This window comes from Lepisosteus platostomus, chromosome 6 (genome assembly GCF_059453375.1).
Source record: "Lepisosteus platostomus isolate fLepPlt1 chromosome 6, fLepPlt1.hap1, whole genome shotgun sequence".
Taxonomy (NCBI): domain Eukaryota; kingdom Metazoa; phylum Chordata; class Actinopteri; order Semionotiformes; family Lepisosteidae; genus Lepisosteus; species Lepisosteus platostomus.
In genome coordinates, this window is record NC_142616.1 from 2,067,031 (window position 1) to 2,093,854 (window position 26,824).

General features: G+C 52.5%; 1 protein-coding gene across 3 annotated transcripts in view; it reads left to right on the plus strand.

Annotated features, from left to right (window-relative positions):
• The first annotated feature begins 590 nt into the window (after positions 1-590).
• The window catches only part of sez6l2 (seizure related 6 homolog (mouse)-like 2), a 44,941-nt gene continuing 18,707 nt past the window's right edge, over positions 591-26,824 (plus strand). For 2 of the 3 annotated variants that reach the window (XM_088637323.1, XM_088637325.1), the window contains exons 1-11: positions 591-901; positions 9,188-9,290; positions 10,628-10,819; positions 13,129-13,299; positions 15,727-15,863; positions 15,950-16,142; positions 16,944-17,129; positions 23,101-23,272; positions 23,772-23,935; positions 24,178-24,372; positions 24,950-25,088. In XM_088637323.1, coding sequence (XP_088493449.1) covers positions 9,233-9,290; positions 10,628-10,819; positions 13,129-13,299; positions 15,727-15,863; positions 15,950-16,142; positions 16,944-17,129; positions 23,101-23,272; positions 23,772-23,935; positions 24,178-24,372; positions 24,950-25,088 — 1,607 coding nt within the window. In that variant the 5' untranslated portion in view covers positions 591-901; positions 9,188-9,232. The remainder of the gene's footprint in view (positions 902-9,187; positions 9,291-10,627; positions 10,820-13,128; positions 13,300-15,726; positions 15,864-15,949; positions 16,143-16,943; positions 17,130-23,100; positions 23,273-23,771; positions 23,936-24,177; positions 24,373-24,949; positions 25,089-26,824) is intronic. The other variant, XM_088637324.1, reaches the window with a different exon arrangement.

Below are 26,824 nucleotides of genomic sequence, written 5' to 3' on the forward strand. Positions count from 1 at the left end.
ACACAGACCTACAGACAGACAGGATAACTGACAGACAGACAGTATGACACACAGACCTACAGGCAGACAGGATAACACACAGACCTACAGACAGACAGGATAACTGACAGACAGACAGTATGACACACAGACCTACAGGCAGACAGGATAACACACAGACCTACAGGCAGACAGACAGGATAACACACAGACAGACAGGATAACACACAGACCTACAGGCAGACAGACAGGATAACTGACAGACAGACAGGATAACACACAGACCTACAGGCAGACAGGATAACACACAGACCTACAGGCAGACAGACAGGATAACACACAGACCTACAGGCAGACAGACAGGATAACAGAGAGACAGACTCACAGGCTAACAGAAGGACAGACAGACTAACAGACCAGGAGACACACAGAGTCACGGACAGGGATATACATCCTCTCATCCCCGCCGTGTCACACGTACGAAATCTCAGTTAACCACGCACGTCTGTGTCGAGCCGACCCACAGCTGCCCCCTCCGCCCCCTCCCGGCTGCAGTACCGGCCCTCCGGCACCAGGGGGCGCGGCGCTGCAGTACCGCGCCGCGGCCGGCAGAGGGAGACAGAGCCGCGCAGCGCCGCCGCACAAGCGAGTGAGACTCAGCGCTGCTGTCGGAGACGACCAGAGCTCGGACCGGCACCGGTACCCGAGCCAGCACCGACCGCATCCACCGCCCCAGGGCCTCGGGTCCGGCCGCCGAGCGCGACCGCCTGCCGCGGGAGACTCGCAGAGAACCGCGCGGAAGAAAAACACGCAGGGCCGGGAGGAGAGAGAGGGGGAGAGAGAGGGCTGTTTTTTTTCCACGGGTGGACGAGGCGGGTGCGTGTCTGAGCGGCGTGTCCGGAGGAAGAGTAGCAGAGCGCAGGTGAGTCACCATCCTCACCCTCACCTCCATCCTCCTCCTCCAGAACAGACGACCATTTCAACAATGGGAATGAATTCTGCTGCTGTGGGATCGGAGATTCCCGGGAAACAACAGAGCAGAGCCGAGAGGAGAAAGAGAGACCCACTGGTACACACACACAGCACATAGATACACACACAGCACATAGATACACACACTGACACACACATACACACAGCACATAGATACACACACTGACACACACACACACAGCACATAGATACACACACTGACACACACACACACACAGCACATAGATACACACACTGACACACACACACAGCACATAGATACACACACTGACACACACACACACACAGCACATAGATACACACACTGACACACACACACACAGCACATAGATACACACACTGACACACACACACACAGCACATAGATACACACACAGCACATAGATACACACACTGACACACACATACACACAGCACATAGATACACACACTGACACACACACACATAGCACATAGATACACACACTGACACACACACACACACAGCACATAGATATACACACTGACACACACACACACAGCACATAGATACACACACAGCACATAGATACACACACTGACACACACATACACAGCACATAGATACACACACTGACACACACACACACAGCACATAGATACACACACTGACACACACACACACAGCACATAGATACACACACTGACACACACACAGCACATAGATACACACACAGCACATAGATACACACACTGACACACACACAGCACATAGATACACACACTGACACACACACAGATAGAGATACACACACTGACACACACACACAGCACATAGAAACACACACTGTCACACACACAGATATAGATACACACACCGACACACACACACACACACACACACACACAGCACATAGATACACACACTGACACACTCACAGATATAGATACAAACACTGACAGACACACACACACACAGGCCATAGATACACACACTGACACACACACAGCACATAGATACACACACTGACACACACACACTGACACACACACACAGCACATAGATATACTGTACACACCGACACACACACACACAGCACATAGGTACACACACTGACACACACACAGCACATAGATTCACACACTGACACACACACACACAGCACATAGATTCACACACTGACACACACATACACACAGCACATAGATTCACACACTGACACACACACACACACAGCACATAGATTCACACACTGACACACACATACACAGCACATAGATTCACACACTGACACACACATACACACAGCACATAGATTCACACACTGACACACACACACAGCACATAGATACACACACTGACACACACATACACACAGCACATAGATTCACACACTGACACACACACACACACAGCACATAGATTCACACACTGACACACACACACACAGCACATAGATTCACACACTGACACACACACACACACACAGCACATAGATTCACACACTGACACACACACACAGCACATAGATACACACACTGACACACACATACACAGCATATAGATACACACATACACAGCACATAGATTCACACACTGACATACACACACAGCACACAGTACAGTGTGTGTACACACACTGACACACAGCACATAGATACACACACTGACACACACACAGCACATAGATACACACATAGATATACACACATAGATACACACACACTGACACATACACAGCACATAGATACACACACATACACACACACTGGCACACAACACATAAATACACACACTGACACACTGAATCACACACACAGATACACACACTGACACACTGATACACACACAGCACAGATACACACATTGACACGCACAGATATACACACACACAGACACACAGCACACAGATACACCAGCAGCCATATCACCCTGCAACTCACAACTGGCAGACCCCTGGAGCTCAGCAGGTGTGAGCCTGGTCAGTACCTGGAGGGGAGACTCCTGGGAAAAACTAAGGTTGCTGCTGGAAGAGGTGTTAGTGGGGCCAGCAGGGGGCGCTCACCTCACGGTCTGTGTGGGTCCTAATGCCCCAGTATAGTGACGGGGACACTATACTGTAAACAGGCGCCGTCCTTCAGATGAGACGTAAAACCGAGGTCCTGACTCTCTGTGGTCATTAAAAATCGCAGGGCGTCTCTCGAAAAGAGTAGGGGTGTAACCCCGGTGTCCTGGACAAATTTCCCATTGGCCCTTACCAATCATGGCCTCCTAATAATCCCCTTCTATGAATTGGCTTCATTACTCTGCTCTCCTCCCCACTGAGAGCTGGTGTGTGGTGAGCGTTCTGGCGCACTATGGCTGCCGTCGCATCATCCAGGTGGGGCTGCACATTGGTGGTGGTGGAGGGGATCCCCATTACCTGTAAAGCGCTTTGAGGGGAGTCTCCAGAAAAGCACTATATAAGTGTAAGGAATTATTATTATTATTACTCACAGAGAGACAGACAGGTATTGTCATTAGGGCCTGCTCTCAGAAGCAGAGGTAGTCACAGACGTGGGAGACAAGATATCTCCAATCTGTCTGACCACCTGTCTGTCTCTTCATCTATCTGTCCACCTGTCTGTCTCTTCACCTATCTATCTGTCCACCTGTCTGTCTCTTCATCTATCTGTCCACCTGTCAATCATGTCTGTCCACCTGTCTGTCTCTTCATCTATCTGTCCACCTGTCAATCATGTCTGTCTCTCCACCTGCCTGTGTGTTCATCTATCTGTCCACCTGTCTGTCTGTATGTCCACCTGCCTGTCATAGACAGGTGTTGGGAGCAGTGGTGTGGGGAGACACACAGACAGGTCTGAGGAGCAGTGGTGTGGGGAGACACACAGACAGGTCTGGGGAGACACACAGACAGGTCTGAGGAGCAGTGGTGTGGGGAGACACACAGACAGGTCTGGGGAGACACACAGACAGGTCTGGGGAGACACAGACAGGTGTGGGGAGACACACAGACAGGTCTGAGGAGCAGTGGTGTGGGGAGACACACAGACAGGTCTGGGGAGCAGTGGTGCGGGGAGACACACAGACAGGTCTGGGGAGACACACAGACAGGTCTGGGGAGACACAGACAGGTGTGGGGAGACACACAGACAGGTCTGAGGAGCAGTGGTGTGGGGAGACACACAGACAGGTCTGGGGAGACACACAGACAGGTCTGAGGAGCAGTGGTGTGGGGAGACACACAGACAGGTCTGGGGAGACACACAGACAGGTCTGGGCAGCAGTGGTGTGGGGAGACACACAGACAGGTCTGGGGAGACACACAGACAGGTCTGGGGAGCAGTCGTGTGGGGAGACACACAGACAGGTCTGGGGAGACACACAGACAGGTCTGGGCAGCAGTGGTGTGGGGAGACACACAGACAGGTCTGGGGAGACACACAGACAGGTCTGGGGAGCAGTAGTGGGGAGACACACAGACAGGTGTGGAGAGACACACAGACAGGTCTGGGGAGCAGTCGTGTGGGGAGACACACAGACAGGTCTGGGGAGACACACAGACAGGTCTGGGGAGACACACAGACAGGTCTGGGGAGCAGTCGTGTGGGGAGACACACAGACAGGTCTGGGGAGACACACAGACAGGTCTGGGCAGCAGTGGTGCGGGGAGACACACAGACAGGTCTGGGGAGACACACAGACAGGTCTGGGGAGCAGGTCTGGGGAGACACACAGACAGGTCTGGGGAGACACACAGACAGGTCTGGGGAGCAGGTCTGGGGAGACACACAGACAGGTCTGGGGAGACACACAGACAGGTCTGGGGAGCAGGTCTGGGGAGACACACAGACAGGTCTGGGGAGCAGGTCTGGGGAGACACACAGACAGGTCTGGGGAGACACACAGACAGGTCTGGGGAGCAGTAGTGTGGGGAGACACACAGACAGGTCTGGGGAGACACACAGACAGGTCTGGGCAGCAGTGGTGCGGGGAGACACACAGACAGGTGTGGGGAGACACACAGACAGGTGTGGGGAGACACACAGACAGGTGTGGGGAGACACACAGACAGGTCTGGGGAGACACACAGACAGGTGTGGGGAGACACACAGACAGGTCTGGGGAGACACAGACAGGTGTGGGGAGCAGTGGTCTGGGGAGACACACAGACAGGTCTGGGCAGCAGTGTTGTGGGGAGACACACAGACAGGTCTGGGGAGACACACAGACAGGTCTGGGGAGCAGTGGTGCGGGGAGACACACAGACAGGTCTGGGGAGACACACAGACAGGTCTGGGGAGACACAGACAGGTGTGGGGAGACACACAGACAGGTCTGGGGAGCAGTGGTGCGGGGAGACACACAGACAGGTCTGGGGAGACACACAGACAGGTCTGGGGAGCAGTGGTGCGGGGAGACACACAGACAGGTCTGGGGAGACACACAGACAGGTCTGGGGAGACACACAGGTCTGGGCAGCAGTGGTGTGGGGAGACACACAGACAGGTCTGGGGAGACACACAGACAGGTCTGGGGAGCAGTGGTGTGGGGAGACACACAGACAGGTCTGGGGAGACACACAGACAGGTCTGGGGAGCAGTGGTGCGGGGAGACACACAGACAGGTCTGGGGAGACACACAGACAGGTCTGGGGAGCAGTGGTGTGGGGAGACACACAGACAGGTCTGGGCAGCAGTCGTGTGGGGAGACACACAGACAGGTCTGGAGAGACACACAGACAGGTCTGGGGAGCAGTGGTGCGGGGAGACACACAGACAGGTCTGGGGAGACACACAGACAGGTCTGGGCAGCAGTCGTGTGGGGAGACACACAGACAGGTCTGGGGAGACACACAGACAGGTCTGGGCAGCAGTGGTGCGGGGAGACACACAGACAGGTCTGGGGAGACACACAGACAGGTCTGGGGAGCAGGTCTGGGGAGACACACAGACAGGTCTGGGGAGACACACAGACAGGTCTGGGGAGCAGGTCTGGGGAGACACACAGACAGGTCTGGGGAGACACACAGACAGGTCTGGGGAGCAGGTCTGGGGAGACACACAGACAGGTCTGGGGAGCAGGTCTGGGGAGACACACAGACAGGTCTGGGGAGACACACAGACAGGTCTGGGGAGCAGTAGTGTGGGGAGACACACAGACAGGTCTGGGGAGACACACAGACAGGTCTGGGGAGCAGTAGTGTGGGGAGACACACAGACAGGTCTGGGGAGACACACAGACAGGTCTGGGGAGCAGTGGTGCGGGGAGACACACAGACAGGTCTGGGGAGACACACAGACAGGTCTGGGGAGCAGTGTTGTGGGGAGACACACAGACAGGTCTGGGGAGCAGTGTTGTGGGGAGACACACAGACAGGTCTGGGGAGCAGTAGTGTGGGGAGACACACAGACAGGTCTGGGGAGACACACAGACAGGTCTGGGGAGCAGTGGTGTGGGGAGACACACAGACAGGTCTGGGGAGACACACAGACAGGTCTGGGGAGACACACAGACAGGTCTGGGGAGCAGGTGTGGGGAGACACACAGACAGGTCTGGGGAGCAGTCGTGTGGGGAGACACACAGACAGGTCTGGGGAGACACACAGACAGGTCTGGGCAGCAGTGGTGTGGGGAGACACACAGACAGGTCTGGGGAGACACACAGACAGGTCTGGGGAGCAGTCGTGTGGGGAGACACACAGACAGGTGTAGGGAGACACACAGACAGGTCTGGGGAGACACACAGACAGGTCTGGGGAGCAGTCGTGTGGGGAGACACACAGACAGGTCTGGGGAGACACACAGACAGGTCTGGGCAGCAGTGGTGTGGGGAGACACACAGACAGGTCTGGGGAGACACAGACAGGTGTGGGGAGACACACAGACAGGTCTGGGGAGCAGTCGTGTGGGGAGACACACAGACAGGTGTAGGGAGACACACAGACAGGTCTGGGGAGACACACAGACAGGTCTGGGGAGCAGTGGTGTGGAGAGACACACAGACAGGTCTGGGGAGACACACAGACAGGTCTGGGGAGCAGTGGTGCGGGGAGACACACAGACAGGTCTGGGGAGACACACAGACAGGTCTGGGGAGACACAGACAGGTGTGGGGAGACACACAGACAGGTCTGGGGAGCAGTGGTGCGGGGAGACACACAGACAGGTCTGGGGAGACACACAGACAGGTCTGGGGAGCAGTGGTGTGGGGAGACACACAGACAGGTCTGGGGAGACACACAGACAGGTCTGGGCAGCAGTGGTGTGGGGAGACACACAGACAGGTCTGGGGAGACACACAGACAGGTCTGGGCAGCAGTGGTGTGGGGAGACACACAGACAGGTCTGGGGAGACACACAGACAGGTCTGGGGAGCAGGTGTGGGGAGACACACAGACAGGTCTGGGGAGCAGTGGTACGGGGAGACACACAGACAGGTCTGGGGAGACACACAGACAGGTCTGGGGAGCAGTAGTGTGGGGAGACACACAGACAGGTCTGGGGAGACACACAGACAGGTCTGGGGAGCAGTAGTGTGGGGAGACACACAGACAGGTCTGGGGAGACACACAGACAGGTCTGGGGAGCAGTGGTGCGGGGAGACACACAGACAGGTCTGGGGAGACACACAGACAGGTCTGGGGAGCAGTGTTGTGGGGAGACACACAGACAGGTCTGGGGAGCAGTGTTGTGGGGAGACACACAGACAGGTCTGGGGAGCAGTAGTGTGGGGAGACACACAGACAGGTCTGGGGAGACACACAGACAGGTCTGGGGAGCAGTGGTGTGGGGAGACACACAGACAGGTCTGGGGAGACACACAGACAGGTCTGGGGAGCAGGTGTGGGGAGACACACAGACAGGTCTGGGGAGCAGTCGTGTGGGGAGACACACAGACAGGTCTGGGGAGACACACAGACAGGTCTGGGCAGCAGTGGTGTGGGGAGACACACAGACAGGTCTGGGGAGACACACAGACAGGTCTGGGGAGCAGTCGTGTGGGGAGACACACAGACAGGTGTAGGGAGACACACAGACAGGTCTGGGGAGACACACAGACAGGTCTGGGGAGCAGTCGTGTGGGGAGACACACAGACAGGTCTGGGGAGACACACAGACAGGTCTGGGCAGCAGTGGTGTGGGGAGACACACAGACAGGTCTGGGGAGACACAGACAGGTGTGGGGAGACACACAGACAGGTCTGGGGAGCAGTCGTGTGGGGAGACACACAGACAGGTGTAGGGAGACACACAGACAGGTCTGGGGAGACACACAGACAGGTCTGGGGAGCAGTGGTGTGGAGAGACACACAGACAGGTCTGGGGAGACACACAGACAGGTCTGGGGAGCAGTGGTGCGGGGAGACACACAGACAGGTCTGGGGAGACACACAGACAGGTCTGGGGAGACACAGACAGGTGTGGGGAGACACACAGACAGGTCTGGGGAGCAGTGGTGCGGGGAGACACACAGACAGGTCTGGGGAGACACACAGACAGGTCTGGGGAGCAGTGGTGTGGGGAGACACACAGACAGGTCTGGGGAGACACACAGACAGGTCTGGGCAGCAGTGGTGTGGGGAGACACACAGACAGGTCTGGGGAGACACACAGACAGGTCTGGGCAGCAGTGGTGTGGGGAGACACACAGACAGGTCTGGGGAGACACACAGACAGGTCTGGGGAGCAGGTGTGGGGAGACACAGACAGGTCTGGGGAGCAGTGGTGCGGGGAGACACACAGACAGGTCTGGGGAGACACACAGACAGGTCTGGGGAGCAGTAGTGTGGGGAGACACACAGACAGGTCTGGGGAGACACACAGACAGGTCTGGGCAGCAGTGGTGTGGGGAGACACACAGACAGGTCTGGGGAGACACACAGACAGGTCTGGGGAGCAGTGGTGTGGGGAGACACACAGACAGGTCTGGGGAGACACACAGACAGGTCTGGGCAGCAGTGGTGTGGGGAGACACACAGACAGGTCTGGGGAGACACACAGACAGGTCTGGGGAGCAGTGGTGTGGGGAGACACACAGACAGGTCTGGGGAGACACACAGACAGGTGTGGGGAGACACACAGACAGGTCTGGGCAGCAGTGGTGTGGGGAGACACACAGACAGGTCTGGGGAGACACACAGACAGGTCTGGGCAGCAGTGGTGTGGGGAGACACACAGACAGGCCTGGGGAGACACACAGACAGGTCTGGGGTACAGTAGGAGTTGGGGTTCCTGATGTGTCCTGTCTGTGTTCAGGTTGCCCACAGATTCCCCTTGATCGTGGCTCAGCTCAGCTCCGATATGAGTCCTGCAGCTGCTGTAGTGACTCTGATGCTGGTTCTGACCCAGTGGGTCTCAGGTGAGGAACAGGAGAGGCGTCCAGTGTGCAAGAGCAGTGTGTGTGTGTGTGTGTGTATGAGCTGTGTGTGTGTGTATGAGCTGTGTGTGTGTGTATGAGCTGTGTGTGTGTGTGAGCAGCATGTGTGTGTGTGTGTGAGCAGCATGTGTGTGTGTGTGTTAGAGAGCAGTGTGTGTGTGTGAGTGTGTGTGTGTGAGTGTGTGTGTATGCAGTGTGTGTGTGTGCAGTGTGTGTGTGAGCAGCGTGTGTGTGTGAGTGTGTGTGTGAGCAGTGTGTGTGTGTGTTAGAGAGCAGTGTGTGTGAGCAGCGTGTGTGTGTGAGCAGCGTGTGTGTGTGAGCAGCGTGTGTGTGTTAGAGAGCAGTGTGTGTGTGTGTTAGAGAGCAGTGTGTGTGTGAGCAGCGTGTTTGTGTGTGTGAGCAGTGTGTGTGTGTGTGTGAGCAGTGTGTGTGTGTGTTAGAGAGCAGCGTGTGTGTGAGCAGCGTGTGTGTGATCAGTGTGTGAATACTGGGTGTGTGTGTGAGCAGTGTGTTTGCGAGAGCAGTGTGTGTGAAGACTGTGTGTGAGAACTGTGTTAGAGAGCAGTGTGTGTGATCAGTGTGTGTGTGATCAGTGTATGAATACTGGGTGTGTGAGAGCAGTGTGTGTGTGAGATGTGTATATGAAGATTGCGTGAGAGCAGTGTGTGCAGATGTTTCAGTGCGTGTACTGTTTGTGTACAGTGTGTAAATTGTATGTAAAGTTTGTGTCTACTGCATTTAAGGAGTTGTGTCCAATGTGTATAAAATTTTTTTATAGTGTGTGTAAATTGTGTGCAACGTGTGTCCAGTGTGTGTGATGTTTGTAATTTTTTTGTACAGTGTATATAGAGGGTGTGTTTAGTGTGTGTAACTTTGTGTCCAGTGTATAAAGTGTATATATAGTGTTTAAACTGTTTAGAAAGTGTGAGTACTGTCAGAGTAAAGTGTGTGTACACTGTGATTAAAGTCTGAGTAAAGTTTTTATACAGCCTGTGTCAAGTGTGTGTAAAGTATGTGTAAAGTGTGTGTACAGTGTAAGTAAAGTGTGTGTACAGTGAGTACAGTGAGAGTACAGCGTGTTTTAAGTGTGTGTACAGTGTGTGTACAGTGTGTGTAAAGTGTGTGTACACTGTGATTAAAGTCTGAGTAAAGTTTTTTATACAGCCTGTGTCAAGTATGTGTACAGTGAGAGTACAGCATGTGTAAAGTGTGTGTCGAGTGTGTGTACAGTGTGTGTACAGTGTGTGTACATTAATTATTAAACGAAATATTGACTCATTCAGTTCTGTCCCTCTCGTCTCTGTCTCTCTCACTCTCAGCTCTGCCCTTGTCCCCCGAAGAGGTCGCCCAGCAGGTCAAAGGTGATGACCTCCACACGACCTCCGGGCCCCAGCCGCAGTCCTCCCCGGGCCCCGGCGCTATCCCAGCGTCCCCCGAGCCTCCCCTCGGCGAGCTCGTCCACGCTGCCCTGCTGAGCAAGGAGTACCTGGGGCAGGAGCCTGTCCACACTGGTGAGATCACTGTCTGTGTCTCCCGTCTCCTCTCTCAAGTCTCCATCTGTGTCTGTGTCTGTGTCTGTGTCTGTGTCTGTGTCTGTGTCTGTGTCTGTGTCTGTGTCTGTGTCTGTGTCTCCTGTCTCCTGTCTCCTGTCTCCTGTCTCCTGTCTCCTGTCTCCTGTCTCCTGTCTCCTGTCTGTGTCTCCTGTCTCCTGTCTCTGCAGTGGGATCAGTGCTCCCTGTTCACCCCTTCACCATTCCCTCCCCCAGGCACGGTGACCTCCTGTCTCCTGTCTCCTGTCTGTGTCTCCTGTCTCCTGTCTCTGCAGTGGGATCAGTACTCCCTGTTCACCCCTTCACCATTCCCTCCCCCAGGCACGGTGACCTCCTGTCTCCTGTCTCCTGTCTCCTGTCTCTGCAGTGGGATCAGTACTCCCTGTTCACCCCTTCACCATTCCCTCCCCCAGGCACGGTGACCTCCTGTCTCCTGTCTGTGTCTCCTGTCTCCTGTCTCTGCAGCGGGATCAGTACTCCCTGTTCACCCCTTCACCATTCCCTCCCCCAGGCACGGTGACCTCCTGTCTCCTGTCTCCTGTCTGTGTCTCCTGTCTCCTGTCTCTGCAGTGGGATCAGTACTCCCTGTTCACCCCTTCACCATTCCCTCCCCCAGGCACGGTGACCTCCTGTCTCCTGTCTCCTGTCTGTGTCTCCTGTCTCCTGTCTCTGCAGCGGGATCAGTACTCCCTGTTCACCCCTTCACCATTCCCTCCCCCAGGCACGGTGACCTCCTGTCTCCTGTCTGTGTCTCCTGTCTCCTGTCTACTGTCTCCTGTCTCCTGTCTCCTGTCTCCTGTCTCCTGTCTCCTGTCTCTGCAGTGGGATCAGTACTCCCTGTTCACCCCTTCACCATTCCCTCCCCCAGGCACGGTGACCTCCTGTCTCCTGTCTGTGTCTCCTGTCTCCTGTCTCTGCAGTGGGATCAGTACTCCCTGTTCACCCCTTCACCATTCCCTCCCCCAGGCACGGTGACCTCCTGTCTCCTGTCTCCTGTCTCCTGTCTCCTGTCTCCTGTCTCTGCAGTGGGATCAGTACTCCCTGTTCACCCCTTCACCATTCCCTCCCCCAGGCACGGTGACCTCCTGTCTCCTGTCTCCTGTCTGTGTCTCCTGTCTCCTGTCTCTGCAGCGGGATCAGTACTCCCTGTTCACCCCTTCACCATTCCCTCCCCCAGGCACGGTGACCTCCTGTCTCCTGTCTCCTGTCTCCTGTCTCCTGTCTCTGCAGTGGGATCAGGACTCCCTGTTCACCCCTTCACCATTCCCTCCCCCAGGCACGGTGACCTCCTGTCTCCTGTCTCCTGTCTGTGTCTCCTGTCTCCTGTCTCCTGTCTCTGCAGTGGGATCAGTACTCCCTGTTCACCCCTTCACCATTCCCTCCCCCAGGCACGGTGACCTCCTGTCTCCTGTCTCCTGTCTCCTGTCTCCTGTCTCTGCAGTGGGATCAGGACTCCCTGTTCACCCCTTCACCATTCCCTCCCCCAGGCACGGTGACCTCCTGTCTCCTGTCTCCTGTCTGTGTCTCCTGTCTCCTGTCTCTGCAGCGGGATCAGTACTCCCTGTTCACCCCTTCACCATTCCCTCCCCCAGGCACGGTGACCTCCTGTCTCCTGTCTCCTGTCTCCTGTCTCCTGTCTCCTGTCTCCTGTCTGTGTCTCCTGTCTCTGCAGCGGGATCAGTACTCCCTGTTCACCCCTTCACCATTCCCTCCCCCAGGCACGGTGACCTCCTGTCTCCTGTCTGTGTCTCCTGTCTCCTGTCTCCTGTCTCCTGTCTCCTGTCTCCTGTCTCCTGTCTGTGTCTCCTGTCTCCTGTCTCTGCAGTGGGATCAGTACTCCCTGTTCACCCCTTCACCATTCCCTCCCCCAGGCACGGTGACCTCCTGTCTCCTGTCTCCTGTCTGTGTCTCCTGTCTCCTGTCTCTGCAGCGGGATCAGTACTCCCTGTTCACCCCTTCACCATTCCCTCCCCCAGGCACGGTGACCTCCTGTCTCCTGTCTGTGTCTCCTGTCTCCTGTCTCTGCAGTGGGATCAGTACTCCCTGTTCACCCCTTCACCATTCCCTCCCCCAGGCATGGTGACCTCCTGTCTCCTGTCTGTGTCTCCTGTCTCCTGTCTCTGCAGCGGGATCAGTACTCCCTGTTCACCCCTTCACCATTCCCTCCCCCAGGCACGGTGACCTCCTGTCTCCTGTCTGTGTCTCCTGTCTCCTGTCTCTGCAGTGGGATCAGTACTCCCTGTTCACCCCTTCACCATTCCCTCCCCCAGGCACGGTGACCAACCCCACGCAGGCTGTGCCCCCCGTCGGCCGCCTGCAGCCCGCCCCCGCTGTGACCTCGCCTGGTGTCGCCACGGCGCCCACGGCCTCCTCTCCCCAGGAGGAGGAAACCACGACGACGCTCATCACCACGACGACGGTCACCACGGTGCACGCCCCAGGTAACCAGGAAGATGCTGTCTAAAAATTATTCAATAATTATTCCTCACACTTATACAGCGCTTTTCTGGACACCCCACTCAGAGCTCCTTACAGTAGGGGGGTCCTACAGTGTGTCTGTATTAACCCCTCTCTCTCTCAGTGCAGTGTTAATGTACTGGAGTGTCCAGTCAGTGTGTCTGTATGAACCCCTCTCTCTCTCAGTGCAGTGTTAATGTACTGGAGTGTCCAGTCAGTGTGTGTGTATTAACCCCTCTCTCTCTCAGTGCAGTGTTAATGTACTGGAGTGTCCAGTCAGTGTGTCTGTATTAACCCCTCTCTCTCAGTGCAGTTTTAATGTACTGGAGTGTCCAGTCAGTGTGTCTGTATTAACCCCTCTCTCTCTCAGTGCAGTGTTAATGTACTGGAGTGTCCAGTCAGTGTCTGTATGAACCCCTCTCTCTCTCAGTGCAGTGTTCATGTACTGGAGTGTCCAGTCAGTGTGTCTGTATGAACCCCTCTCTCTCTCAGGGCAGTGTTAATGTACTGGAGTGTCCAGTCAGTGTGTGTATTAACCCCTCTCTCTCTCAGTGCAGTGCTAATGTACTGGAGTGTCCAGTCAGTGTGTCTGTATTAACCCCTCTCTCTCTCTCAGTGCAGTGTTAATGTACTGGAGTGTCCAGTCAGTGTGTCTGTATTAACCCCTCTCTCTCTCAGTGCAGTGTTCATGTACTGGAGTGTCCAGTCAGTGTGTCTGTATTAACCCCTCTCTCTCTCAGTGCAGTGTTAATGTACTGGAGTGTCCAGTCAGTGTGTGTGTATTAACCCCTCTCTCTCTCAGTGCAGTGTTAATGTACTGGAGTGTCCAGTCAGTGTGTCTGTATGAACCCCTCTCTCTCTCAGTGCAGTGTTAATGTACTGGAGTGTCCAGTCAGTGTGTGTATTAACCCCTCTCTCTCTCAGTGCAGTGTTAATGTACTGGAGTGTCCAGTCAGTGTGTGTGTATGAACCCCTCTCTCTCTCAGTGCAGTGTTAATGTACTGGAGTGTCCAGTCAGTGTGTGTGTATGAACCCCTCTCTCTCTCAGTACAGTGTTAATGTACTGGAGTGTCCAGTCAGTGTGTGTATGAACCCCTCTCTCTCTCAGTGCAGTGTTCATGTACTGGAGTGTCCAGTCAGTGTGTCTGTATGAACCCCTCTCTCTCTCAGTGCAGTGTTCATGTACTGGAGTGTCCAGTCAGTATGTCTGTATTAACCCCTCTCTCTCTCAGTGCAGTGTTAATGTACTGGAGTGTCCAGTCAGTGTGTCTGTATGAACCCCTCTCTCTCTCAGTGCAGTGTTAATGTACTGGAGTGTCCAGTCAGTGTGTGTATTAACCCCTCTCTCTCTCAGTGCAGTGTTAATGTACTGGAGTGTCCAGTCAGTGTGTGTATGAACCCCTCTCTCTCTCTCTCAGTGCAGTGTTAATGTACTGGAGTGTCCAGTCAGTGTGTGTGTATGAACCCCTCTCTCTCTCTCAGTGCAGTGTTAATGTACTGGAGTGTCCAGTCAGTGTGTCTGTATTAACCCCTCTCTCTCTCAGTGCAGTGTTAATGTACTGGAGTGTCCAGTCAGTGTGTCTGTATTAACCCCTCTCTCTCTCAGTGCAGTGTTAATGTACTGGAGTGTCCAGTCAGTGTGTCTGTATGAACCCCTCTCTCTCTCAGTGCAGTGTTAATGTACTGGAGTGTCCAGTCAGTGTGTGTATGAACCCCTCTCTCTCTCAGTGCAGTGTTAATGTACTGGAGTGTCCAGTCAGTGTGTGTGTATTAACCCCTCTCTCTCTCAGTGCAGTGTTCATGTACTGGAGTGTCCAGTCAGTGTGTCTGTATTAACCCCTCTCTCTCTCAGTGCAGTGTTAATGTACTGGAGTGTCCAGTCAGTGTGTGTATGAACCCCTCTCTCTCTCAGTGCAGTGTTAATGTACTGGAGTGTCCAGTCAGTGTGTGTGTATTAACCCCTCTCTCTCTCAGTGCAGTGTTAATGTACTGGAGTGTCCAGTCAGTGTGTGTGTATTAACCCCTCTCTCTCTCAGTGCAGTGTTCATGTACTGGAGTGTCCAGTCAGTGTGTCTGTATTAACCCCCCTCTCTCTCAGTGCAGTGTTAATGTACTGGAGTGTCCAGTCAGTGTGTGTGTATGAACCCCTCTCTCTCTCAGTGCAGTGTTAATGTACTGGAGTGTCCAGTCAGTGTGTGTGTATTAACCCCTCTCTCTCTCAGTGCAGTGTTAATGTACTGGAGTGTCCAGTCAGTGTGTCTGTATGAACCCCTCTCTCTCTCAGTGCAGTGTTCATGTACTGGAGTGTCCAGTCAGTGTGTCTGTATTAACCCCTCTCTCTCTCTCAGTGCAGTGTTAATGTACTGGAGTGTCCAGTCAGTGTGTGTATGAACCCCTCTCTCTCTCTGCAGTCATGTGCAGTGCAGATCTCTCTGACATGGAGGGTGTGGTTGATTCTCCAGAAGCCCTCTCCTCCTCCGGCCTGTATCACAGCCTGGACTGTGTGTACACCCTCACTGTCTACATGGGGTACGGAGTAGAAATTCAGGTCGGTGCAGTCCTCAGCCTCTCTAGACCTCTCCTCCTCCCGGCGCGGTGTCTGTACTGACTCCCCCACCCTTCCCTTTCCCTCAGGTGAGGAAGTTGAATCTCTCCAAGGATGAGTCGTTGACCATCGTGGGTCTGGGAGGGGCGGGGCAGGAGCTCTTGGCCAATGAGACCCTGATGAGTGAGGGTCAGGTGATCCGCAGCTCCACCAATCAGGTGCGGATCCACTATCAGAGTTTTCAACCAGCCAATCCCGGCGTGTTCAGCTTTCATTACCAAGGTATTGTAACCAGACACATCGTGGTTCCATTCTCCTCTCTCTCTCTCACTGTGTCTCCTGTCCTGCTGTGTGTTTATTACTGAGGGAGTCTCTGTGATCTCCTCTCTCTCACTGTGTCTCCTGTCCTGCTGTGTGTGTTCATTACTGAGGGATCCTCTGTGATATCCTCTCTCTATCTCACTGTGTCTCCTGTCCTGCTGTGTGTGTTTATGACTGAGGGAGTCTCTGTGATCTCCTCTCTCTCCCTGTGTCTCCTGTCCTGCTGTGTGTTTATTACTGAGGGACTCTCTGTGATCTCCTCTCTCTTACTGTGTCTCCTGTCCTGCTGTGTGTATCACTGAGGGATCCTCTGTGATCTCCTCTCTCTCTCACTGTGTCTCCTGTCCTGCTGTGTGTTTATTACTGAGGGAGTCTCTGTGATCTCCTCTCTCTCACTGTCTCCTGTCCTGCTGTGTGTGTTCATTACTGAGGGATCCTCTGTGATCTCCTCTCTCTCACTGTGTCTCCTGTCCTGCTGTGTGTGTTTATTACTGAGGGATCCTCTGTTATCTCCTCTCTCTCTCACTGTGTCTCCTGTCCTGTTGTGTGTGTATTACTGAGGGAGTCTCTGTGATCTCCTCTCTCTCACTGTGTCTCCTGTCCTGCTGTGTGTGTTTATTACTGAGGGTGTCTCTGTGATCTCCTCTCTCTCACTGTCTCCTGTCCTGCTGTGTGTGTTTATGACTGAGGGAGTCTCTGTGATCTCCTCTCTCTCACTGTGTCTCCTGTCCTGCTGTGTGTTTATTCTTCGTCTCTCTTCAGCGTTCCTCCTCTCCTGCTCCTTTCCTCTCTCCCCGGCTGGAGGGGGGGTGTCTGTGACTGACCTTCACCCAGGAGGCTCCGCCCACTTTCACTGTGACCCCGGTTACGAGGTCAGGGGTCATGAGGTCGTGACCTGCCTGAACTCCACTCGACCTCTCTGGAGCGCCACCGAACCGCAGTGTGTCGGTGAGTCAGCAGTGTGTGTGTGTGTGTGTGTGTGTGTGTGTGTGTGTGTGTGTGTGTGTGTGTGTGAGAGAGAGTGGGTGAGTATGCAGTGTGTGTGTGCAGTGTGTGTGAGAATGGGTGAGTGTACAGTGTGTGTGAATACGTGTGTAGTGTTAATGTCGTGAGCAGTGTGTGGTGTGTGTGAATACGTGTGTAGTGTGAATGTGTCTGTAGTGTATGTCGTGTGCAGTGTGCGTGCGTTGTGTGCAGTGTGTCATGTGTGTGTGCAGTGCGCCTGTAGTGTGTGTACAGTGTGTGGTGTGTGTGAATACGTGTGTAGTGTGAATGTGTCTGTAGTGTGTCGTGTGCAGTGTGCCTGTAGTGTATGTGTAGTGTGTGTGCAGTGTGTGGTGTGTGTGAATACGTGTGTAGTGTGAATGTGTCTGTAGTGTGTGTGCAGTGTGTGCAGTGTGTGTACAGTGTGGTTTGTGTGTGAATACGTGTGTAGTGTGAATGTGTCTGTAGTGTGTCGTGTGCAGTGTGCCTGTAGTGTATGTGTAGTGTGTGTACAGTGTGTGGTGTGTGTGAATACGTGTGTAGTGTGAATGTGTCTGTAGTGTATATCATGTGCAGTGTGTCTGTAGTGTGTGTGCAGTGTGTGCAGTGTGTGTACAGTGTGGTTTGTGTGTGAATACGTGTGTAGTGTGAATGTGTCTGTAGTGTGTCGTGTGCAGTGTGCCTGTAGTGTATGTGTAGTGTGTGTGCAGTGTGTGGTGTGTGTGAATACGTGTGTAGTGTGAATGTGTCTGTAGTGTGTGTGCAGTGTGTGCAGTGTGTGTACAGTGTGGTTTGTGTGTGAATACGTGTGTAGTGTGAATGTGTCTGTAGTGTATATCATGTGCAGTGTGTCTGTAGTGTGTGTGCACTGTGTGTACAGTGTGGTTTGTGTGTGAATACGTGTGTAGTGTGAATATGTCTGTAGTGTGTCGTGTGCAGTGTGCCTGTAGTGTATGTGTAGTGTGTGTGCAGTGTGTGGTGTGTGTGAATACGTGTGTAGTGTGAATGTGTCTGTAGTGTATATCATGTGCAGTGTGTCTGTAGTGTGTGTGCAGTGTGTGCAGTGTGTGTACAGTGTGGTTTGTGTGTGAATACGTGTGTAGTGTGAATGTGTCTGTAGTGTGTCGTGTGCAGTGTGCCTGTAGTGTATGTGTAGTGTGTGTACAGTGTGTGGTGTGTGTGAATACGTGTGTAGTGTGAATGTGTCTGTAGTGTGTGTGCAGTGTGTGCAGTGTGTGTACAGTGTGGTTTGTGTGTGAATACGTGTGTAGTGTGAATGTGTCTGTAGTGTGTCGTGTGCAGTGTGCCTGTAGTGTATGTGTAGTGTGTGTGCAGTGTGTGGTGTGTGTGAATACGTGTGTAGTGTGAATGTGTCTGTAGTGTGTGTGCAGTGTGTGCAGTGTGTGTACAGTGTGGTTTGTGTGTGAATACGTGTGTAGTGTGAATGTGTCTGTAGTGTGTCGTGTGCAGTGTGCCTGTAGTGTATGTGTAGTGTGTGTGCAGTGTGTGGTGTGTGTGAATACGTGTGTAGTGTGAATGTGTCTGTAGTGTATATCATGTGCAGTGTGTCTGTAGTGTGTGTGCAGTGTGTGTAGTGTGTGTCCAGTGTGGTTTGTGTGTGAATACGTGTGTAGTGTGAATGTGTCTGTAGTGTGTCGTGTGCAGTGTGCCTGTAGTGTATGTGTAGTGTGTGTGCAGTGTGTGGTGTGTGTGAATACGTGTGTAGTGTGAATGTGTCTGTAGTGTGTGTGCAGTGTGTGCAGTGTGTGTACAGTGTGGTTTGTGTGTGAATACGTGTGTAGTGTGAATGTGTCTGTAGTGTGTGTGCAGTGTGTGTACAGTGTGGTTTGTGTGTGAATACGTGTGTAGTGTGAATGTGTCTGTAGTGTATGTCGTGTGCAGTGTGCCTGTAGTGTATGTGTAGTGTGTGTGCAGTGTGTGGTGTGTGTGAATACGTGTGTAGTGTATATCATGTGCAGTGTGTCTGTAGTGTATGTGTAGTGTGTGTGCAGTGTGTGGTGTGTGTGAATACGTGTGTAGTGTGAATGTGTCTGTAGTGTGTGTGCAGTGTGTGCAGTGTGTGTACAGTGTGGTTTGTGTGTGAATACGTGTGTAGTGTGAATGTGTCTGTAGTGTGTCGTGTGCAGTGTGCCTGTAGTGTATGTGTAGTGTGTGTGCAGTGTGTGGTGTGTGTGAATACGTGTGTAGTGTGAATGTGTCTGTAGTGTGTGTGCAGTGTGTGCAGTGTGTGTACAGTGTGGTTTGTGTGTGAATACGTGTGTAGTGTGAATGTGTCTGTAGTGTATGTCGTGTGCAGTGTGCGTGCTGTGTGTGTAGCTTGGGTGCTGTGTGTGCAGTGTGCGTGCAGTGTGCAGCGCGTGTGCAGCGCGTGTGCTGTGCGTGTGCAGTGTGTGTGCAGCGCGTGTGCAGCGCGTGTGCAGCGTGTGTGCAGCGTGTGTGCAGCGCGTGTGCAGCGTGTGTGCAGTGCGTGTGCAGTGCGTGTGCAGTGCGTGTGCAGCGCGTGTGCAGCGCGTGTGCAGTGTGTGTGCAGCGCGTGTGCAGTGCGTGTGCAGTGCGTGTGCAGTGCGTGTGCAGTGCGTGTGCTCTTGTCTGACAGGTGTCAGTAGCTCCCAGTACAGGACACTGACACAGTTAGACCTGGTCAGACCCCCACCTGCAGCTCCCTGTTCACCTCCCAGTCCCACTGCATCCGGGAGGAGAGGGGGAGACGCCTCTCACAGCAGGAGAGGAGAGGAGACTTAAACCCCCTCTCACTTCATCTCTCCTCTCTCCTCTCACTTCATCTCTCCTCTCTCCTCTCACTTCATCTCTCCTCTCTCCTCTCACTTCATCTCTCCTCCCTCCTCTCACTTCATCTCTCCTCCCTCCTCTCACTTCATCTCTCCTCTCTCCTCTCACTTCATCTCTCCTCTCTCCTCTCACTTCATCTCTCCTCCCTCCTCTCACTTCATCTCTCCTCCCTCCTCTCACTTCATCTCTCCTCTCTCCTCTCACTTCATCTCTCCTCTCTCCTCTCACTTCATCTCTCCCCTCTCTCTCTCCCCTCTCCCCTCTCCCCTCTCTCTCCCCTCTCTCTCCCCTCTCTCTCCCCTCTCCCCTCTCCCCTCTCTCTCCCCTCTCTCTCCCCTCTCTCTCCCCTCTCCCCTCTCTCCTCTCTCCTCTCTCTCTCCCCTCTCTCTCCTCTCTCCCCTCTCTCCTCTCTCTCCCCTCTCCCCTCTCCCCTCTCCCCTCTCTCCTCTCTCCTCTCTCCTCTCTCCTCTCTCTCTCCCCTCTCCCCTCTCTCTCCCCTCTCCCCTCTCCCCTCTCCCCTCTCCCCTCTCTCCTCTCTCCTCTCTCCTCTCTCCTCTCTCCTCTCTCCTCTCTCTCTCCCCTCTCTCCCCTCTCTCTCCTCTCTCTCCTCTCTCCCCTCTCTCTCCCCTCTCCCCTCTCTCCTCTCTCTCCCCTCTCCCCTCTCTCCTCTCTCCTCTCTCTCTCCCCTCTCTCCCCTCTCTCCCCTCTCTCCCCTCTCTCCTCTCTCTCCCCTCTCTCTCCTCTCTCTCTCCCCTCTCTCTCCTCTCTCTCTCCTCTCTCTCTCCCCTCTCTCTCCTCTCTCTCTCCCCTCTCTCTCCTCTCAATTCAATTCAATTCAATTCAAGGTGCTTTATTAGCATGACCGATAGGTACAATCAGTGTTGCCAAAGCAAATAAAAATAATAAAATTAACATAGAACAAAACAAAAAATAGAAGTAAAATAAAATCTACAGACATGTTACAGACATTTACAGCAAAGACATATTATATAATATCGACATATACTGTAGGCGGCTGGAGCATTATTGGGAGACAGACTCACTGTTCCTCAGGCTGTGACAGGAGATCACATACTGGGCTGCCAGATCAACTGAGTTCCCTCCTCCCTCTCCCAGTAGGATTGGGACCTGTTGTGGTTTTGGCAGGTGTGGGAACTCTGGGATTAGATTTCTGAATTTCAGGAAGAATGTTTCTCTAATCCCAGAGTATCTGTCACAGTGCAGTAGGAAGTGCACCTCTGTCTCTATTTCTCCCTGCTGGCAGTGGGAGCACAGCCTGTCCTCTCTGGGCAGCCAGGTCTGCCTGTGTCGCCCAGTTTCTATGGCCAGGTTGTGGTCACTGAGCCTGTACTTCGTCAGGGTCTGTTTCTGTTTGTTATTTTTTATTTTGGTCAAATATTCAGCTAGTGTGTATTGTCTGTTTAAGGTTCTGTAGCATTCCAGTTTATGTTGTGTTTGTGTGTGTGTGTCCCAGTGTGTGAGATATTGCTGTTTGATCTGTGCTGTGATGTGGTTGAGTCTGGGTTGTGGTGCTCTAGCAGTGCTGTCCTGAGGCTGGTTAGTGTTGGTGTGGCTCAGGTCGGTGAGCCTCAGGACCAGCTGGCTCAGGGGGCTCTGTTTTGGGCTCAGCTCTTGGCTCAGCAGGGCTTTGTGGTGGTAGGAATTTTGGTCACTGTTTTTTAGGTGTAGCCAATACTTTAATATTCTTTTCTGTATGTTTATCAATAGTGGGTACTGGCCTAATTCGGCCCTGCACCCGTTGTTAGGAGTTTTTCTCTGCACACGGAGGATGATTCTACAGATCTCCATGTGCAGAGTTTCTGTGGGGTGTTTGTCCCATTGGGTGTAATCCTGGTCTGTGAGGGGACCCCAAACTTCACTGCCGTATAGGGCAATGGGTTGGATTACACTTTCAAATATTTGGAGCCAGATTCTTGTTGGTGGGTTGATGTTGAAGAGCCTCCTTCTTATTGCGTAGAAAGCCCTGAGTGCCTTCTCCCTCAGTGCCTTCACTGCCAGGTCAAAACTCCCGGAAGAGCTGATGGTGAGACCGAGATATGTGTAGCTGGATGTGTGCTCCAATGTGTTGTTGTTCAGTGTGAATTTGTACCTGTTTCCCTGAGGTCTGGCTTTCTTCTGGAAAACCATAACTCTGGTCTTGTCCAGATTGACTGTCAGTGCCCAGGTCTGACAGTACTGCTCCAGCAGTGCCAGGTTCTGCTGCAGCCCCTGTTCTGTGGGCGACAGCAGGACCAGGTCATCTGCGTAGAGCAGGAACTTGATTTCTGTGTCGTGTAGTGTAAGACCAGGAGCTGCAGACTGCTCCAACATTCCTGCTAATTCATTGATATAGATATTGAACAGTGTTGGGCTCAGGCTGCAGCCCTGTCTCACCCCGCGGCCTTGGGTGAAGAATTTAGTCCTTTTGTTTCCAATTTTCACTGCACATTTGCTCTCTGAATACATTGATTTAATGATGTCGTACACTTTGCCCCCTATGCCACTTTGGAGTAGTTTATAAAACAATCTCTCATGCCAAATCGAGTCAAATGCTTTTTTGAAATCGACAAAGCAGGCAAAAATTTTTCCTTTGTGTTTTTGGTGGACGTGTTTGTCTATCAGTGTGTGTAGGGTGTAAATGTGATCAGATGTGCGGTGATCTGGCAAGAAGCCAATCTGACTTTTACTCAGGACATTGTGTTCGGTAAGGAAGGCCAGTATTCGTGTGTTCAGGATACTGCAGAATACCTTCCCCAGGTTACTGTTCACACAGATGCCCCGGTAGTTGTTGGGATCGAGTTTATCTCCACTCTCTCTCCTCTCTCTCTCCCCTCTCTCTCCTCTCTCTCCCCTCTCTCTCCTCTCTCTCTCCCCTCTCCCCCCCTCTCTCTCCCCTCTCCCCTCTCTCTCCTCTCAATTCAATTCAAGGTGCTTTATTAGCATGACCGATAGGTACAATCAGTGTTGCCAAAGCAAATAAAAATAATAAAATTAACATAGAACAAAACAAAAAATAGAAGTAAAATCAAATCTACAGACATGTTACAGACATTTACAACAAAGACATATTATATAATATCGACATATCTCTCCTCTCTCTCCCCTCTCTCCCCTCTCCTCTCAGCAGTGACATGTGGAGGGTGGATTCGGAATGCCACTCTGGGGCGGATCCTCTCTCCCACGCCATCCGGTAACCACAGCAACAACCTGAGCTGCCATTGGCTGCTGGAGGCCAGAGAGGGACACAGGCTCCACCTCCACTTCGAGAGGGTGGCCCTGGACGAGGACAATGACAGGTCAGGTTAACGTACAGGAGTGTCCAGTCAGTGTGTGTGTATTAACCCCTCTCTCTCTCTCAGTGCAGTGTTCATGTACTGGAGTGTCCAGTCAGGGTGTCTGTATTAACCCCTCTCTCTCTCTCAGTGCAGTGTTAATGTACTGGAGTGTCCAGTGTGTGTGTCTGTATTAACCCCCCTCTCTCTCAGTGCAGTGTTAATGTACTGGAGTGTCCAGTCAGTGTGTCTGTATGAACCCCTCTCTCTCTCAGTGCAGTGTTAATATACTAGAGTGTCCAGTCAGTGTGTCTGTATTAACCCCTCTCTCTCTCAGTGCAGTGTTAATGTACTGGAGTGTCCAGTCAGTGTGTGTGTATGAACCCCTCTCTCTCAGTGCAGTGTTAATGTACTGGAGTGTCCAGTGTGTGTGTCTGTATGAACCCCTCTCTCTCTCAGTGCAGTGTTAATGTACTGGAGTGTCCAGTGTGTGTGTCTGTATTAACCCCTCTCTCTTTCTCAGGCTCATTGTTCGGAGTGGGAACAACTCTCAGGCTCTGCTGCAGTTTGATTCTGATATAGACGACATTCCAGAAAGAGGGATCGTCAGTGAGGGCTCCTCGCTCTTCTTGGAGTTGCAGTCAGAAAACTCGGGAATCCCACTGCTTCTGGCACTGCGCTATGAAGGTGGGAGAGAGGTGTCCAGAATAGCTGACAGACCTTTAGCAAACAGATGATACACAACCAACACAATAAATTATTTTTAAATGTGTCTCTATTAACCCCTCTCTCTCTCTCAGTGCAGTGTTAATGTACTGGAGTGTCCAGTCAGTGTGTCTGTATGAACCCCTCTCTCTCTCAGTGCAGTGTTAATGTACTGGAGTGTCCAGTCAGTGTCTGTGTTTTAACCCCTCTCTCTGTCTCTTCAGCCTTTGATGCAGAGCACTGCTATGAGCCATTCCTACTTCATGGGAACTTCAGCACCACTGACCTGTCCTACCAGGTTGGCACGAGAGTGACCTTCTCCTGCTCTCCTGGCTTCCTCATGGAGCAGGGGTCAGGGGTTATCGAGTGCATCGATCCCAGCGAACCCCGCTGGAACGAGAGCGAGCCAGTCTGCAAAGGTACAGCAAGCACCTCTCCGAAAACACACAGACACACAGTGCCTGTACACTTGAGGAACAGCTTTCTGGGAAGAGAAATCTTCACTAACTCTTTCTGAATAACACAGTTAAAAGACCGTAATAAACATATATCACCCCTCTCTCTGTGTGCACTGTTGAGTCAGTATGTCTGTATTAACCCCTCTCTCTCTCAGTGCAGTGTTAATGTACTGGAGTGTCCAGTCAGTGTGTCTGTATTAACCCCTGTCTCTCTCAGTGCAGTGTTAATGTACTGGAGTGTCCAGTCAGTGTGTCTGTATTAACCCCCCTCTCTCTCAGTGCAGTGTTAATGTACTGGAGTGTCCAGTCAGTGTGCCTGTAGTAACCCCTCTCTCTCCCAGTGCAGTGTTAATGTACTGGAGTGTCCAGTCAGTGTGTCTGTATGAACCCCTCTCTCTCTCAGTGCAGTGTTAATGTACTGGAGTGTCCAGTCAGTGTGTCTGTATTAACCCCTCTCTCTCTCAGTGCAGTGTTAATGTACTGGAGTGTCCAGTCAGTGTGTCTGTATTAACCCCTCTCATTCTTCTCTGTCCTTCAGCACTGTGTGGAGGGGAGCTCTCTGAGCCCTCAGGTACAGTCCTGTCTCCTGACTGGCCTCAGAGTTACTCTAAAGGGCAGGACTGTGTCTGGCAGATTCATGTTAGTGAGGACAAGCGCATTGAACTGGACATCCAGATGTGAGTCTTTCTCCTTCACTCTCCATCTCTTTCATTATCTGTATGAACCCCCCTCTCTCTCAGTGCAGTGTTAATGTACTGGAGTGTCCAGTCAGTGTGTGTGTATTAACCCCTCTCTCTCTCAGTGCAGTGTTAATGTACTGGAGTGTCCAGTCAGTGTGTGTGTATTAACCCCTCTCTCTCTCAGTGCAGTGTTAATGTACTGGAGTGTCCAGTCAGTGTGTCTGTATTAACCCCTCTCTCTCAGTGCAGTGTTAATGTACTGCAGTGTCCAGTCAGTGTGTCTGTATGAACCCCCCTCTCTCAGTGCAGTGTTAATGTACTGGAGTGTCCAGTCAGTGTGTCTGTATTAACCCCTCTCTCTCTCTCAGTGCAGTGTTAATGTACTGGAGTGTCCAGTCAGTGTGTCTGTATTAACCCCCCTCTCTCTCTCAGTGCAGTGTTAATGTACTGGAGTGTCCAGTCAGTGTGTCTGTATTAACCCCTCTCTCTCTCAGTGCAGTGTTAATGTACTGGAGTGTCCAGTCAGGGTGTCTGTATTAACCCCTCTCTCTCTCAGTGTAGTGTTAATGTACTGGAGTGTCCAGTCAGGGTGTCTGTATTAACCCCTCTCTCTCTCAGTGCAGTGTTAATGTACTGGAGTGTCCAGTGTGTGTGTCTGTATTAACCCTTCTCTCTCTCAGTGCAGTGTTCATGTACTGGAGTGTCCAGTCAGGGTGTCTGTATTAACCCCTCTCTCTCTCTCTCAGTGCAGTGTTAATGTACTGGAGTGTCCAGTGTGTGTGTCTGTATTAACCCCTCTCTCTCTCAGTGCAGTGTTAATGTACTGGAGTGTCCAGTCAGTGTGTCTGTATTAACCCGTCTCTCTCTCAGTGCAGTGTTAATGTACTGGAGTGTCAGTCAGTGTGTCTGTATTAACCCCTCTCTCTCTCAGTGCAGTGTTAATGTACTGGAGTGTCAGTCAGTGTGTCTGTATTAACCCCTCTCTCTCTCAGTGCAGTGTTAATGTACTGGAGTGTCCAGTCAGTGTGTCTGTATTAACCCCTCTCTCTCTCTCAGTGCAGTGTTAATGTACTGGAGTGTCCAGTGTGTGTGTCTGTATTAACCCCTCTCTCTCTCAGTGCAGTGTTAATGTACTGGAGTGTCAGTCAGTGTGTCTGTATTAACCCCTCTCTCTCTCAGTGCAGTGTTAATGTACTGGAGTGTCCAGTCAGTGTGTGTGTATTAACCCCTCTCTCTCTCAGTGCAGTGTTAATGTACTGGAGTGTCCAGTCAGTGTGTCTGTATTAACCCCTCTCTCTCTCAGTGCAGTGTTAATGTACTGGAGTGTCCAGTCAGTGTGTGTGTATTAACCCCTCTCTCTCTCTCAGTGCAGTGTTCATGTACTGGAGTGTCCAGTCAGTGTGTCTGTATTAACCCCTCTCTCTCTCAGTGCAGTGTTAATGTACTGGAGTGTCCAGTCAGTGTGTCTGTATTAACCCCTCTCTCTCTCAGTGCAGTGTTCATGTACTGGAGTGTCCAGTCAGTGTGTCTGTATGAACCCCTCTCTCTCTCAGTGCAGTGTTAATGCACTGGAGTGTCAGTCAGTGTGTCTGTATTAACCCCTCTCTCTCTCAGTGCAGTGTTAATGTACTGGAGTGTCAGTCAGTGTGTCTGTATTAACCCCTCTCTCTCTCAGTGCAGTGTTAATGTACTGGAGTGTCCAGTCAGTGTGTCTGTATTAACCCCTCTCTCTC